Genomic DNA, 13694 nt, shown 5'->3' with positions numbered 1-13694 from the left:
TATATATGCACAGCGCAGTGGCGCCACTCGGGGGCCCCGCCAGCCCGATGAGAGCCGCTAAGGGAAAATTTTCCAACGCTCGTCCACGTGGCGCGCACACCTAATGTGGAATGCACGTGAACAACACATCTCGAAGAACAGTTATGAGAAAGTAAGTAACCGTTTTTTCTCCCTCTCCCAGACTGGGCCATTAGCTTCCATACCCAGCATATCTGCTCTGCTTACCCCGCACGTCAGGCTGAGTGCGGACACCTTTGGGAGTCTGGGATGACTGGTGTGCAGTGACACTAAACACCACTTGAGTTTGAAGAAGGCTGTTTTACTTTGCAGCAGAGCAAAAAGAAAAGAGTAAAAGCATTTTAAAATAACAAAGTCTTCACACCTGTGTCTTACCTAAATACTTTCTATCCCCCGATGGCCACCAAGGCAAGTCTCAGTTCTTCAGGCACCCCTGTGGAATCGTGTTGATGGTCTCTTTCCCCAAACAATCACCTGAACTGCCATGCCCCTCCCCTTTAGCTGCTCCAGTCAGTTTGATCTTCTGGTCCTGTTTGTCTAAGCCAGGTTGGAGCTAGGACGTAGAATATTCAAAGCTAATCATTCTGACATAGTCTCTTCATAATCCTTAAGGGTTAACCATGTTGTGGCTCATGTTTAGCCATTCTTCTTCCCTTTCTGCTTCTTTTCCTTACCCCCCCTTTTAAAGTAAACCAAAATATTAGGGCAGTCAAGCAATTTAAAAAATAAATCGCGCTCAATTGCACGATATATTGCTCTGTTAAAGAATAATAGAATACCATTTATTTAAATATTTTTGGATGTTTTTCTACTTTTTCAAATATATTGATTTCAGTTACAACACAGAATACAAAGTGTAAAGTGCTCACTTTATATTTATTTTTCATTATAAATATTTGCATGGTAAAACACAAAAGAAATAATATTTTTCAATTCACCTAATACAAGTACTGTAGTGCAATCTCTTTATCATGAAAGTTGAACTTAAGAATGTAGAATTATATATCAAAAAAACCTGCATTCGAAAATAAAACAATGTAAAAGTTTAGAGCCTATAAGTCCAATCAGTCCTACTTCTTGTTCAGCCAACTGTTCAGACAAACAACTTTGTTTACATTTGCAGAAGATAATGCTGCCTGTTTCGTGTTTACAATGTCACTTGAAAGTGAGAACAAGTATTTGCATGGCACTCTTGTAGACAGCGTCGCAAGATATTTACATGCCAGATGTGCTAAAGATTCATATATCCCTTGATGCTTCAACCACCATTCCAGAGGACATGCATCCATGCTGATCTTAGAATCATAGAATATCAGGGTTGGAAGGGACCTCAGGAGGTCATCTAGTCCAACCCCCTGCTCAAAGCAGGACCAATCCCCAACTAAATCATCCCATCCAGGGCTTTGTAAAGCCTGACCTTAAAAACTTCTAAGGGAGGAGATTCCACCATCTCCCTAGGTAACGCATTCCAGTGCTTCACCACCCTCCTAGTGAAAAAGTTTTTCCTAATATCCAACTTAAACCTCCCCCACTGCAACTTGAGACCATTACTCCTTGTTCTGTCATCTGGTACCACTGAGAACAATCTAGATCCATCCTCTTTGGAACCCCCTTTCAGATAGTTGAAAGCAACTATCAAATCCCCCTTCATTCTTCTCTTCTGCAGACTAAACAATCCCAGTTCCCTCAGCCTCTCCTCATAAGTCATGTGTTCCAGTCCCCTAATCATTTTTGTTGCCCTCCGCTGGACACTTTCCAATTTTTCCACATCCTTCTTGTAGTGTGGGGTCCAAAACTGGACACAGTACTCCAGATGAGGCCTCACCAATGTCGAATAGAGGGGAACAATCATGTCCCTCAATCTTCTGGCAATGCCCCTACTTATAAAGCCCAAAATGCCGTTAGCCTTCTTGGCAACACCGGCACACTGTTGACTCATATCCAGCTTCTCGTCCACTCTAACCCCTAGGTCCTTTTCTGCAGAACTGCTGCCTAGCCATTTGGTCCCTAATGTGTAGCAGTACATGGGATTCTTCCGTCCTAAGTGCAGGACTCTGCACTTGTCCTTGTTGAACCTCATCAGATTTCTTTTGGCCCAGTCCTCTCATTTGTCTAGGTCCCTCTGTATCCTATCCCTACCCTCCAGCGTATCTACCACTCCTCCCAGTTTAGTGTCATCTGCAAACTTGCTGAGGGTGCAATCCACGCCATCCTCCAGATCATTAATGAAGATATTGAACAAAACCGGCCCCAGGACGGACCCTTAGGGCATTCCGCTTGATGATGGGTTCTGCTTGATAACGATCCAAAGCTGTGCAGACCGACGCATGTTCATTTTCATCATCCGAGAAAGATGCCACCAGCAGAAGGTTGAATTTCCCTTTTTGGTGGTTTGGGTTCTGTAGTTTTTGCATCAGAGTGTTGCTCTTTTAAGACTTCTGAAAGCATGCTCCACACCTCGTCCCTCTCAGATTTGGGAAGGCACTTCAGATTCTTAAATCTTGTGGCAAGTGCTGTAGCTATCTTTAGTAATTTCACAATTGTATCTTTTGTCAAATTTGCAGTGGAATTGCTCTTAAAACGAACAACATGTGCTGGGTCATCATCCAAGACTGCTATAACATGAAATATATGGCAGAACGTGGGTAAAACAGAGCAGGAGACATACAATTCTCTCCCAAGGAGTTCAGGCACAAATTTAATTAATGCGTACATTTTTTAATGAGCGTCATCAGCATGGAAGCATGTCGTCTGGAACGATGGCTAAAGCATGAAAATACTTATGAATCTTTAGTGTATCTGGCATGTAAATATCTTGTGACGCCAGCTACAACAGTGCCATGTGAACGCCTCTTCTCCCCTTGAGGTGACGTTGTAATTATATGAGGTGAACTAAAAAATACTATTTCTTTTGTTTGTCATTTTGCAGTGCAAATATTTGTAATAAAAAATAATATAAAGTGAGCACTGTACACTTTGTATTCTATGTTGTTATTGAAATCAATATATTTGAAAATGTAGAAAAACATTCAAAAATATTTAATAAATTTCAGTTGGTATTCTGTTGTTCAGCAGTGCGATTAATCGCGATTAATTTTTTTGAGTTCATCGCGTGAGTTAACTGCGATTAATTGACAGCTCTACAAAATATTCATACAGTAAATATCCCAGTATCCAGGACACCTGCCAGTATTCATCATTATTACAGAGCAACTCCAACGTAGGGGGGTTTGGAGAAATAGGACTAAGGACTTGTCTACTCTTCAAACACTATAGCAGCACAGCCGCAGGACTGCAGCTGCACCACAGTAGCACTTCAGTGTTGACATTAACGATAGCGAGGGGGAGGGATCTCCCATTGCCATAGTTAATTCACCTGCCCAGGAAGTGCTAGTTAGGTTGATAGAAGAATTCTTCCGTTTCTCTAGTGCGGTCTATTACTCAGGGGTATGGAGTTTTCACCCCTCCACACACCAGAGCAATGTATCAGCTTAGCATTTGAGTGGCCTAAGGGACACCTGGTAAGTGGGGAAGGTGGGGTTAGTAGGGAGAAGGGAGGGGTAGTTTTGGGGATCTAGAGCTGCAGGGGATCCCAGCCTGTTGAAAGAATCCCTGCCCAGTCCCCGTTCATGTAGAGCCTGCTCTCCATTCTAATTAGAATCCACTTTTACTTTATTTTACAAATTTTCAAATATTATGTTTCTCATTCTTCTCTCTCCAATGTTCAGTCCCTACCACCATGACACACCTCCCCCGTCTTCCCTACAAATTGTCACCCTAGCCACTGTTCCTGATTCCTTACATTCCTGCCAGACATAAGGTGACTCTTTACCTGGTGATGTACTAGCTTGGTAATGAAACTTCTGTGGGAATTGAGGGTCTCGCTCCCTCCTCACTACCTGCAGCAGCCACAGTCTCTCTTCCCTGCAGGCTCTTTGGATAGTTGAGGCAGTTGCTCCTGAGATCACATGGTGTTAATCTTACTTTTCATATTCTCTTTTCCAGAGGAATTAGTCTGTTGCTACTGACTTATAATATCTAATTCCCCAACCTCATCCTAAGTACTTCAGGAACTAACTGAGGCAGTCTCAGCACCATTAGCAATTATCTTTGAGAACTCTTGGAGGACAGGTTAAGGACAAATACAGGACCTGTCTTTTAGAAGGGGAACAAAGTGGACCAGAGGAATTACAGATCACTCAGCCTAATTCTGGGAGCTGTAAAAATATTGGAACATATTATGAAGCAATCAGTTTGTAAGCACCTAGAGGATAATAGCATTATGGGCAATAGTTAGCATGGATTTCTCAAGAACAAATCATATCAAACCAACCTATTTTCCTTCTTTGACAGTGTTACTGGCCTAGGGTATTACAGGGAAGCAGCAGATTTGCTAGATCTTAATTTTAGTATGTCCTTTGACACAGTCCCATGTGTTATTCTCATAGGGAAACTAGGGAAATCTGGTCTAGATAAAATTATTATGAAGTGGGTACAAAACTGGTTGAAAGACCGTACTATATCTTAATGTGCAGTAAGGGTGATTTAGGTTACATATTGGGGAGGGGAGAGGAGGGGGACTACAAAGGTAGTAAAGCTCTTGAATAGGATTCCAGGTTCTGGAATCCCCACCACTGGAAGCTTTTAAGAACTGCTTAGACAAATACCTCCCAGGGATGGTCTAGGTTTCTTTGTTCCTGCCTCAGTGAATGGGCTGGATTAAATGACCTCTTGGAGTTCCTTCCAGCCCCACATTTCTGAGATTCTATCATTCTATAACCTTCCCCATGCACTGCGGGATTATCATGCTCCTTTCCATTACACCTGACTCGCTATATTCCCTAATTTCTCAAAATGTGCTTTCCTGATCCCAACCCCCCCTAGAATATCAGAGTTGGAAGGGACCTCAGGAGGTCATCTAGTCCACCGCCCTGATCAAAGCAGGACCAATCCCCAATTTTTGTCCCAGATCCCTAAATGGCCCACCTCAAGGATTGAACTCACAACTCTGGGTTTAGCAGGCCAATGCTCAAACCACTGAACTATCCTTCCCCCTCCCACACATGCTGCACTCAGTGATCTCCCCACTCCTTCCCATTCCTCACTATGCTGAGCCCGGCTGCACTCAGGTATCTTCTCACTCCTTCCTGTTCTTTACTATCCTGAGCCCCGTTGAACTCAGTGATCTCCCCACTCCTCCCTATTCATTACTATGCCGAGCCCCGCAACCCCATGCTCACCAGTCCCAGTTCCCCTATGACCATCTCATTCTCTTGGGGGGTCTCTGTTGGTAAGAAGCAGTTCCAAGGTGACTTCCCCTTGGCTTTCTGTGATACTTCTGAGTTACTTCTCTGGGTTTTAGGAGCCCCTTTGATGAGGAGTGTCTGGCTGTGTGTGCGCCAGCAGAGTGGTGGGTAGTAAATCCCCTTATAAGCAGAGTGTCTGATATCTTTGAACACCTGGAGAGCTGGCTCGAGATTTTCAGTGCTTTAAAATGAGCAGGGGCTTTTAAAAGGCCACGAATTCACCTGATCTCACTTGTTTTCTTTCATCTCCAGTCTCCAGACCTGAGGTGATGCTGGAAGGAGGGGAAGAACTGTGGGTCTCAGATCTCCAAGGCTCAGAGAAAAGAGAGATCCCGAGAGGAACCTGCCCAGGTGAGGAATCATTAGACCAACTCAAATACTGTCTGTGCCTAGAGGACACAGCTGGGATTCCCTACCAAGACCTTGAGAGCTCTTTGAGTTCTGGATTGTCCCCTAGCAGGTGTCATATCCTCAGAGCAGTTATTGTTCATGGCTTCCTACCCATCCTGGCTGACATCTGCCAATAACTCAGTTCCTAACCTACCTTCATCCTGATCATTGGATTTGGATCTCAGACAAAAGTTGATCCCCTCCCCCTCCCCACCCCCTCTGGGGAAGAATTTGTGGGAATTCATTTCCTGATCTTTCCCCCCATTTCTCCAGCACTTCCTTTGGCTTTCTCTCCCCCTTTCCGTCCCTGCTTCTGAGTTTCCTCTCTGTCCTAGCAGGTGATGGGATTGTGAGTGGAAACATGGAGCAGAATCCACAGAAGGAAGATGCTGAGCACATGCGACTGCGCAGGGGATTATCACAAGGAACTAAAGGGAACATGTCCAGGAGTTGTGAAGAGAGGCAGCAGGGAAACCACCCAGGGGAGAAAGTGGGCAAATCCATTAGTTGTGAGGAAAATCACATGGACCTCAAGGAAACGACTGCCCCGCAGAGACTTTTCAAGGGAGAGAGAGAAAACATATGCTCTGAATGTGGGAAAACCTTCCATCGGCGCTTAAATCTTATTTTGCATGAGAGAATCCACACAGGAGAGAGACCCTATGAATGCTGTGAATGCGGGAAAGCCTTCACTCGACGCCCAAACCTCATTAGACATCGGAGAATCCACACAGGTGCGAACCCCAGTGAATTCTGTGAGTATAGAGAAAACATGTCTGATAGAGAAGCCTTTATTAATCAGTAGAGAATCCACAAAGGGCAGAGACCCTATGCATGTGAGTGTGGGAAAACTTTCATTTACCACTCAGACCTTAGGAGACATTAGATGATTCAGACAGCATAGACTCCCCAGAGAGTCTCTGAGTGTGGGAAAAGCTTCCATGAGAAGTCACACCTTATTTAGCATCAGAGAAGGCCAAAGGGAGATGAACACCATAAAAACCTTCGCTAGGGCTGACAGAAAATAGGTTTTGTTCTTTAATATTTTTGCTAATTCGCACATGTGGCCCTTGAGGCCGTTAGAGCCATTTACTTCATTGTTATCTCAGCTCCCCCAGGTGAATGGTCCAGTTTTGCTTTTTGTAGCTTGCCCTTCTTTGGGGTGAATCCCCAAAGGTCCTTTCTATCAACTGCTTTGCTCTGAGTCAGAGGCATATGAGTCCCTGTTACTAGGAATGCACGTCAGCCCAGGTGGGGGAAACAGAAATGACGTCAGTTAGCTTCACTGTGGTAAAATCTATCTGGGCCTTGTCTCCATTAGCATGTTTTTGTAGTGAGCTAGCTTCAGTGAGCTATCCAGATGGAAAATCACTATGTTTGCTATACTGACATGGCCCAAGTATATTAGTCTGCATTAGCCAGTATATTTTCCCTTGACCTGTCCTAATGTATTCCACATTTCCTAGTCTAGACAAACCATTATCATGATGCTAAAACTTTTGCAAATAATGCAACTCAATAATAATGAGGCAGCAGTGAGTGAAGCAGGTGTCAGTGGATCAGAGGACAATGCAATGGGAAAATCTGTGGTCCTGATTCTGAGTCATCAGATGAAACCTGCTCTAGAATCTCAATCTGTCTGAAACGGAAAATGCCTTATATCTCTGGTAGATTTTTCTCTTTCCTAAAGGCTGTTTGGTCACACAACTGGATATTCGTTTTCTCTGGCAGATTTATTGGGGACTTTGAGACAAATTCCCATTTGCTTCAATGGTAATTTCTTCCCTTATTTTTTGTTTTTCCCCACTGCTCCGTGAAGAAATGGGAAGGTTCAAATGCAATTCAGTCAACTGGAGAGAATCCTCCTAGTTATGGGATATGCTACCAAGGAAACAGGAGTGGTTTGAACTCTCCAGTCTGAAATGGTAAACAACAGCACACCCCAATCTGAGCAACTAATCTACGTAACTGGGTATAATCACGGTGTTGTTCAGTTATGTAGGTCAGTATTATCTCATATCTGGAGAGAGAGTTCCACAGTAAGTTACTTGGAACTAGGCAAAATGTCCATGTATTTGGTTCCCAGAACAGTTGTAAGCCACGCCCTACAGGAGGTTACCTTGTACTAGCTGAGATAAATGCCAAGTAAATGAGATCAGTCTGGGAACCATTAGAAGCACGGTTTCTGCCTAGGTGTGTGCAAAATGTTGTAAGAGCAAGAGGGTTGTGTAAAAAGATCCTGAGAGGGGGAGTTCTGGGGGGTGAATCTCAGGAACTGCTTGCTCAAATAATCTCAAATGTAAACCACTAACCATACCCTGCATGCCCATAGAGCAGTGGTTTCCAAACTTTTTGTATTGGTGACCCCTTTCAGACAGCAAGCCTCTTAGTGCGACCTCCCCCCTTATAAATTTAAAACACATTTTTTTATATTTAACACTATTTTAAATGCTAAATTTATTACCATATTGTTTTAAATTAATTTAAATTAATTAATTGTCTTAATTAATTAAAGACTAAAACACATTTATATAGAATTATTGTTGTAAGTCCAAAAGTTATTCTTTTAAATAGTTACTGTTCAATAATAGGGTTGTGGGGGAGAAACTTTGTCGATATCACTTTTCACAGTAGACTTAGTGCCCCTTTGCCACCCTTTCTTCTGCGTTGCTGCTGGTATCTTAATATGCAGCAAGGGTGATTTAGGTTAGATATTAGGAAGATAATTGTGACTACAAGGGTAATTAAGCTCTGGAATCAGATTCCAGAGGAAGTTGTGAAATCCCCATCTTGGAAGCTTTTAAGAACAGCTTAGACAAATACCTCTCAAGGATGGTCTAGGTTTCTTTGTTCCTGCCTCAGTGCATGGGCTGGATTAAATGACCTCTTGGAATCCCTTCTAGCCCCACATTTCTATGATTCTGTCATTCTATAACCTTGCCCATACATTATAAGATTATCATGCTCCTTTCTATTTCACCTGACTCGCTATATTCCCTAACTTCTCAAAATGTGCTTTCCTGATCCCTAACACCCCTGACATGCTTCATTCAGTGATCTCTCCACTCCTTCCCATTCCTTACTATGCTGAGCCCCACAAGCCCATGCTCACCAGTCCCAGTTTCCCTATCACTTTCTCATTCCCTTGGGGTCTCTCTGTCAGTAAGAAGCAGTTCCAAGGTGACTTCCCCTTGGCTTTCTGTAATTTGGAGTTACTTTCTCTAGGTTTCAGGAGCCCCTTTGATGAGGAGTGTCTGGCTGTGTGTGCACCAGCAGAGGTGAGTAGTAAATCCCCTTATAAGCAGAGTGTCTGGTGCCTTTGAACACCTGGAGAGCTGGCTCGAGATTTTCAGTGCTTTAAAATGAGCAGGGGTTTAAAAAAAAGGCCATATTCTTTGTGACTAAGGTCCCATGAATTCACCTGATCTCACTTATTTTCTTTCATCTCAGCAGGGTTTCCAGTCTCCAAACCTGAGGTGATGTCTCAGCTGGAACCAGGGGAAGAGCTATGGGTCTCAGATCTCCAGGGCTCAGAGGAAAAAGAGATCTTGACAGAAACCTGCACAGGTGAGGAATCATTAGACCAACTCAAATACCATCTGGGCCTGAAGGACACAGCTGGGGTTCCCTACCAGGACCTTGAGAGCTCTTTGAGTTCGGGATTGTCCCCGAGCAGGTGTCATATCCTCAGAGCAGATATCGCTCATGGCTTCCTACCCATCCTGGCTGACACATGGCAATAGTTCAATTCCTAACCTGCCTTCATCCTGAGCGTTGGAATTGGATCTCAGACAACAGTTGATCCCCTCCTCTTTCCCCTCTGGGAACGAGTTTGGAGGAAGTAATTTCCTGATTTTTCCCCTATCTCTCCAGCACTTCCTTTGGTTTCCTCTCCCCTTTTCCATCTCTTCTTCTGAGGTTTCTCTCTGTTCTTGCAGGTGATGGGATGGTGAGTGAGAACAAGGAGCAGAATCCACAGCTGGAAGATGATGAGCATGTGGAACTGTGTGGGGGATTATCACAAGGAATTAAACGAAACGTATCCCCACTAGGGGAGAAAGTGAGTAAATCCATCAGTTGTGAGGAAAATCACAAGGACCTCAAGGAAACCACAGCCCAGCAGAGAATCCTTATGGGAGAGAGAAAAAGTATATGCCCTGAGTATGGTAAAACCTTCCCTCGATGCTCACACCTTATTCTACATCAGAAAGTCCACACAAGAGAGACAGCCTATGAATGCTGTGAGTGTGGCAAAACCTTCACTCGGCGCTCAGACCTTATCAGACATCAGAGAACCCACACAGGCACTAGCCCCTATGAATGCTGCCAGTGTGGGAAAATCTTCCCTTGGCACTCACAGCTTATTGTACATCAAAGAATCCACACAGGAGAGAGGCCCTATGAATGCTGTGAGTGCGGGAAAACCTTCACTCGGCGCTCACATCTTATCAGACATCAGAGAACCCACACCCAAGAGCGACCCTTTCAATGCTGTGAGTGCGGGAAAACCTTCTCTCAGAGCTCAACCCTGAGTAGACATCAGAGAATCCATGCTTGTGAGAGGACCTAGGAATGCTGTGAGTATAGAAAAAACTTTTCTGTTCGATCAGCCATTATTAATCATCAGAGATTCTGGAAAGGACAGAGACCCTGTGAATGTTGTGAGTGCGGGAAAACTTTCATTTACCACTCAGACCTCAGGAGATAATTAATGGTCCACACAGGATTGACACCTTGTACATGTTCTGAGAGTGGGAAAAAAGCTTCTATCAGAAGTCACACATTATTTATCTTCAGTGAAGCCACAAAGGAGATAAACACCATAAATACCTTGTCTAGGGCTAACAATAAAATGTGTTTTTTTTTTCTGTAATATTTTTGGTATTTAGGCTCTTATTGCCATTTACTTCATTGTGGTCCCTCTGCTCCCCCCGGTGGGTTGTCCAGTTTTGCTTTTTGCAGGTTGCCCTTCTTTGGGTGAATCCCCAAAGACCCTTTCTATCATCTTCTTTGTTCTGTGGGTCATGGCAGTATGAATCCCTCTTATTAGGAATGCACATCAGCCCCAGGTTGGTGAAATACAAATGATGTCAGTTAGATTGTGGTAAAATCTACCTGAGCCTTTTCTCCATTAGTATGTTTTTGTAGTTAGCTAGCTCCAGTGAGCTACCCAGATGTAAAATCACAGCTGTTTTCTATACTGACATGGCCCAAGTATACTATTGTGGGTTAGCCAGTATGTTTCCCCTTGACCTGTCCTAATGTTCTCCACATTTCCTAGTCTAGACAAACCATTATCATGATGCTAAAACTTTTGCAAATAATGCAACTCAATAATAATGAGACAGCAGTGAGTGAAGCAGGTTTCAGTGGATCAGAGGACAATGCAATGGGAAAATCTGTGGCCCTTATTCTGAGTCATCAGATGAAACCTGCTCTAGAATCTCATTCTGTCGGAAACGAAAAATGTCTTATATCTCTGGTAGATTTTTCTCTTTCTTAAAGGCTGTTTGGTCACACAACTAGATATTCGTTTTCTCTGGCAGATTTATTGGGGACTTTGAGACAAATTCCCATTTGCTTCAATGGTAATTTCTTCCCTTATTTTTTGTTTTTCCTCTCCGCTCCGTGAAGAAATGGGAAAGTTCAAATGCAGTTCAGTCAACTGGAGAGAATATTCACAGTTATGGGATATGCTATCGAGGAAATTATTAGTCACATGAATCTTGCAAGGACTCTTCTCCTTGACGTTTTAAATCAAGGTTTTGCTAAGGTTTTTAGTGGTTTTAAGATATCCTCCTGCAAGATTCATCTGACGAAGGCTTATCTAGAAGACAACCTGCACCTTGGCAACTAAAAATCAATCTAATTACATTGGTGCAACCTCCTGATAATAGTTACACCAATGGAAATATTCACATAACCTTGAATACTGCTAGGCTGACATTTAATCGCAGAAAGCCAAGCATCCTTGCCCTGCCCCTTCCCCGAGGCCATGCTCCTGCCACACCCCTTCTCTGAGTCCCCGTCCCACGCTCACTACATCCTCCTCCCTCCGTCGCTCACTGTCCACCACCCTCACTCACTCTCACTGAGCTGGGGAAGGGGGAGAGGGTGTGGGCTCTGGCCTGGGAGTTGGGGCCTAGGGGTTCGGAGTGAGGGAGGGGACTCAGCACTGGGGCAGGGGGAGGGGGCTCTTGGAGGGAGTTTGGGTGCAGGAGTGGGCTTAGGCGTGGGGTGAGGGCTCTGGAAGGGAGTTTGGGGGCGGGAGGGGGTGTGGGGAGCGGGCTCCGGCTGGGCGGTGCTTACCTTAGGTAGCTCCCAGAAGCGGCTGACGTGTCCGGCTCTTAGGCTCAGGGGCGGCCAGGCTGTGACATTATATAATTAAAATATGATCATATAGATGATTGTACTGTTATATAATTGCAACAAATCTTGTACAAAGTGTGTCAAGTTAGGGGTCAATGGAAAAGTTATGATTTTCTGAATATGCTTATGCTATTTCTATGCATGTATCGTCTTGGTACCTGAAGTTATGAATATTAACTATGTACCTGTATTACTACGTTTGCTCCTGTGGTAACACCCACAAGATATTTAGCCAGCACACTGTGAAGGAACTATTCAAGTTGAATGGCCCATCAAAGAACACTGAACTCACAGTGGACCGTGGAAGCCTTCTGTCCATGCCTGATGGATTTTCCTGTGAACGTTCTAACTAAAGAAAGTATGGGTAATGGCCTCTGCTATAACTAAGCGAAGCAGGCACTGACATGTGACTTGCCCATGTGACTCCAAACCCCATCTTGTTACCTGTAATTTTCCACAAACTAGAACAATGGGTTTCCCTTCATTTCGCAGAAGCTGTAAAAGCCCTGGGAACATCTCCACTGGAATATGGACTTACACTAATGGGAGCATTCTAACCAATGGATTGAGGACCTTCCAATGATTTGGCAGCAACCAGAGACTTAACAAGCCATCAGTTTATTCCATCACTGCTAGAAGCCTGATCCAGTAACTTTGCAGTTACTGTATGTATTTCATTCTTTTAACCAATTTTAACTCTCACCTCTTTCTTTCATTTTATAAATAAACCTTTAGATTTTAGATGCTAAAGGATTGGCAACGGCATGTTTATTGGGTAAGATCTGAGTTCTGTATTGACCTGAGTGTGTGGCTGGTCCTCTGAGATCAGAAGAACCCTTTGGTTGATGAAATTGGTTTTAAATAACTACTCATCATTAAGTTTAGTGTTTTTGGTGGTGATACAAGGACTGGAATACCTAAGGAAATTGCTTTTCTGACTTTTTGTTAGGCAGAGTGGTGAAACAGAAGTTTACGTTTGTTGCTGGTCTGGTATATCTTATGGGAGAATAACCACCAGTTTTGGGGTGTGTCTGGCCTATTTCTGAGTTTGTCCTGAATTTGGTATTCTCAGTTATGACTGAGGCACGGTGACAGGTGGCTCTGCGCACTGCCCCTGCCTGCAGGCACCACCCCACAGCTCCCATTGGCCATAGTTTCGGGCCAATGGGACCTGTGTAGTCAGCACTCTGGACGGGAGCAGTGCGCAGAGATCCCTGGCCGTCCCTGCGCCTAAGAGACAGAGGGACTTGCCAGTCACTTACAGGAGTCACTCATAGCCAGGGCAGGCAGAGAGCCTGCCTTAGCCCTGCTGCACTGCCCACTGGACTTTTAGCGACCTATTAAAATTTCACGAATGGCTTGTAATAGCCACCGGGAGATTGAGGCCAGTTCTGGGAGACTCCCGGCCAATCTGGGAAGGATGGCAACGCTAGTTGTTACCCAGGCTCTAGAGGTGGTTACTCCTGAAGATATCTCCTAGCTAATCGTAACAGAGAGAAGTGCTGTCTCTAGCAATGCAGATGTGGAGAAAATAGAAGTGTTTTGTTGTTGTTGTTGAACTCACCCTCTGTAATGCTTCCAATGTGTATCAAATGAAATGAGTGTTTAATG

The 13694-nt window shown here is 44.1% G+C and overlaps 1 protein-coding gene across 30 annotated transcripts in view; it reads left to right on the top strand.

The window, feature by feature from the left end:
- Positions 1 to 13694, top strand: part of LOC102947615 (zinc finger protein 543) — a 99330-nt gene that overhangs the window by 62038 nt on the left and 23598 nt on the right. For 16 of the 30 annotated variants that reach the window (XM_043530594.1, XM_043530593.1, XM_043530591.1 and 13 more), the window contains 4 exons: positions 5577 to 5675; positions 6050 to 6469; positions 9165 to 9281; positions 9653 to 12833. In XM_043530594.1, coding sequence (XP_043386529.1) covers positions 5577 to 5675; positions 6050 to 6469; positions 9165 to 9281; positions 9653 to 10284 — 1268 coding nt within the window. In that variant the 3' untranslated portion in view covers positions 10285 to 12833. Of the gene's footprint in view, positions 1 to 5576; positions 5676 to 6049; positions 6470 to 8939; positions 8993 to 9164; positions 9282 to 9652; positions 12834 to 13694 lie in introns of those variants that run through there. The other 14 variants (XR_006286200.1, XR_006286198.1, XM_043530597.1 and 11 more) reach the window with 12 other exon arrangements.

The sequence above is a fragment of the Chelonia mydas genome, chromosome 16 (assembly GCF_015237465.2).
Source record: "Chelonia mydas isolate rCheMyd1 chromosome 16, rCheMyd1.pri.v2, whole genome shotgun sequence".
In the NCBI taxonomy this organism is placed as follows: domain Eukaryota; kingdom Metazoa; phylum Chordata; order Testudines; family Cheloniidae; genus Chelonia; species Chelonia mydas.
This window is presented reverse-complemented; position numbering and strand designations above follow the sequence as displayed.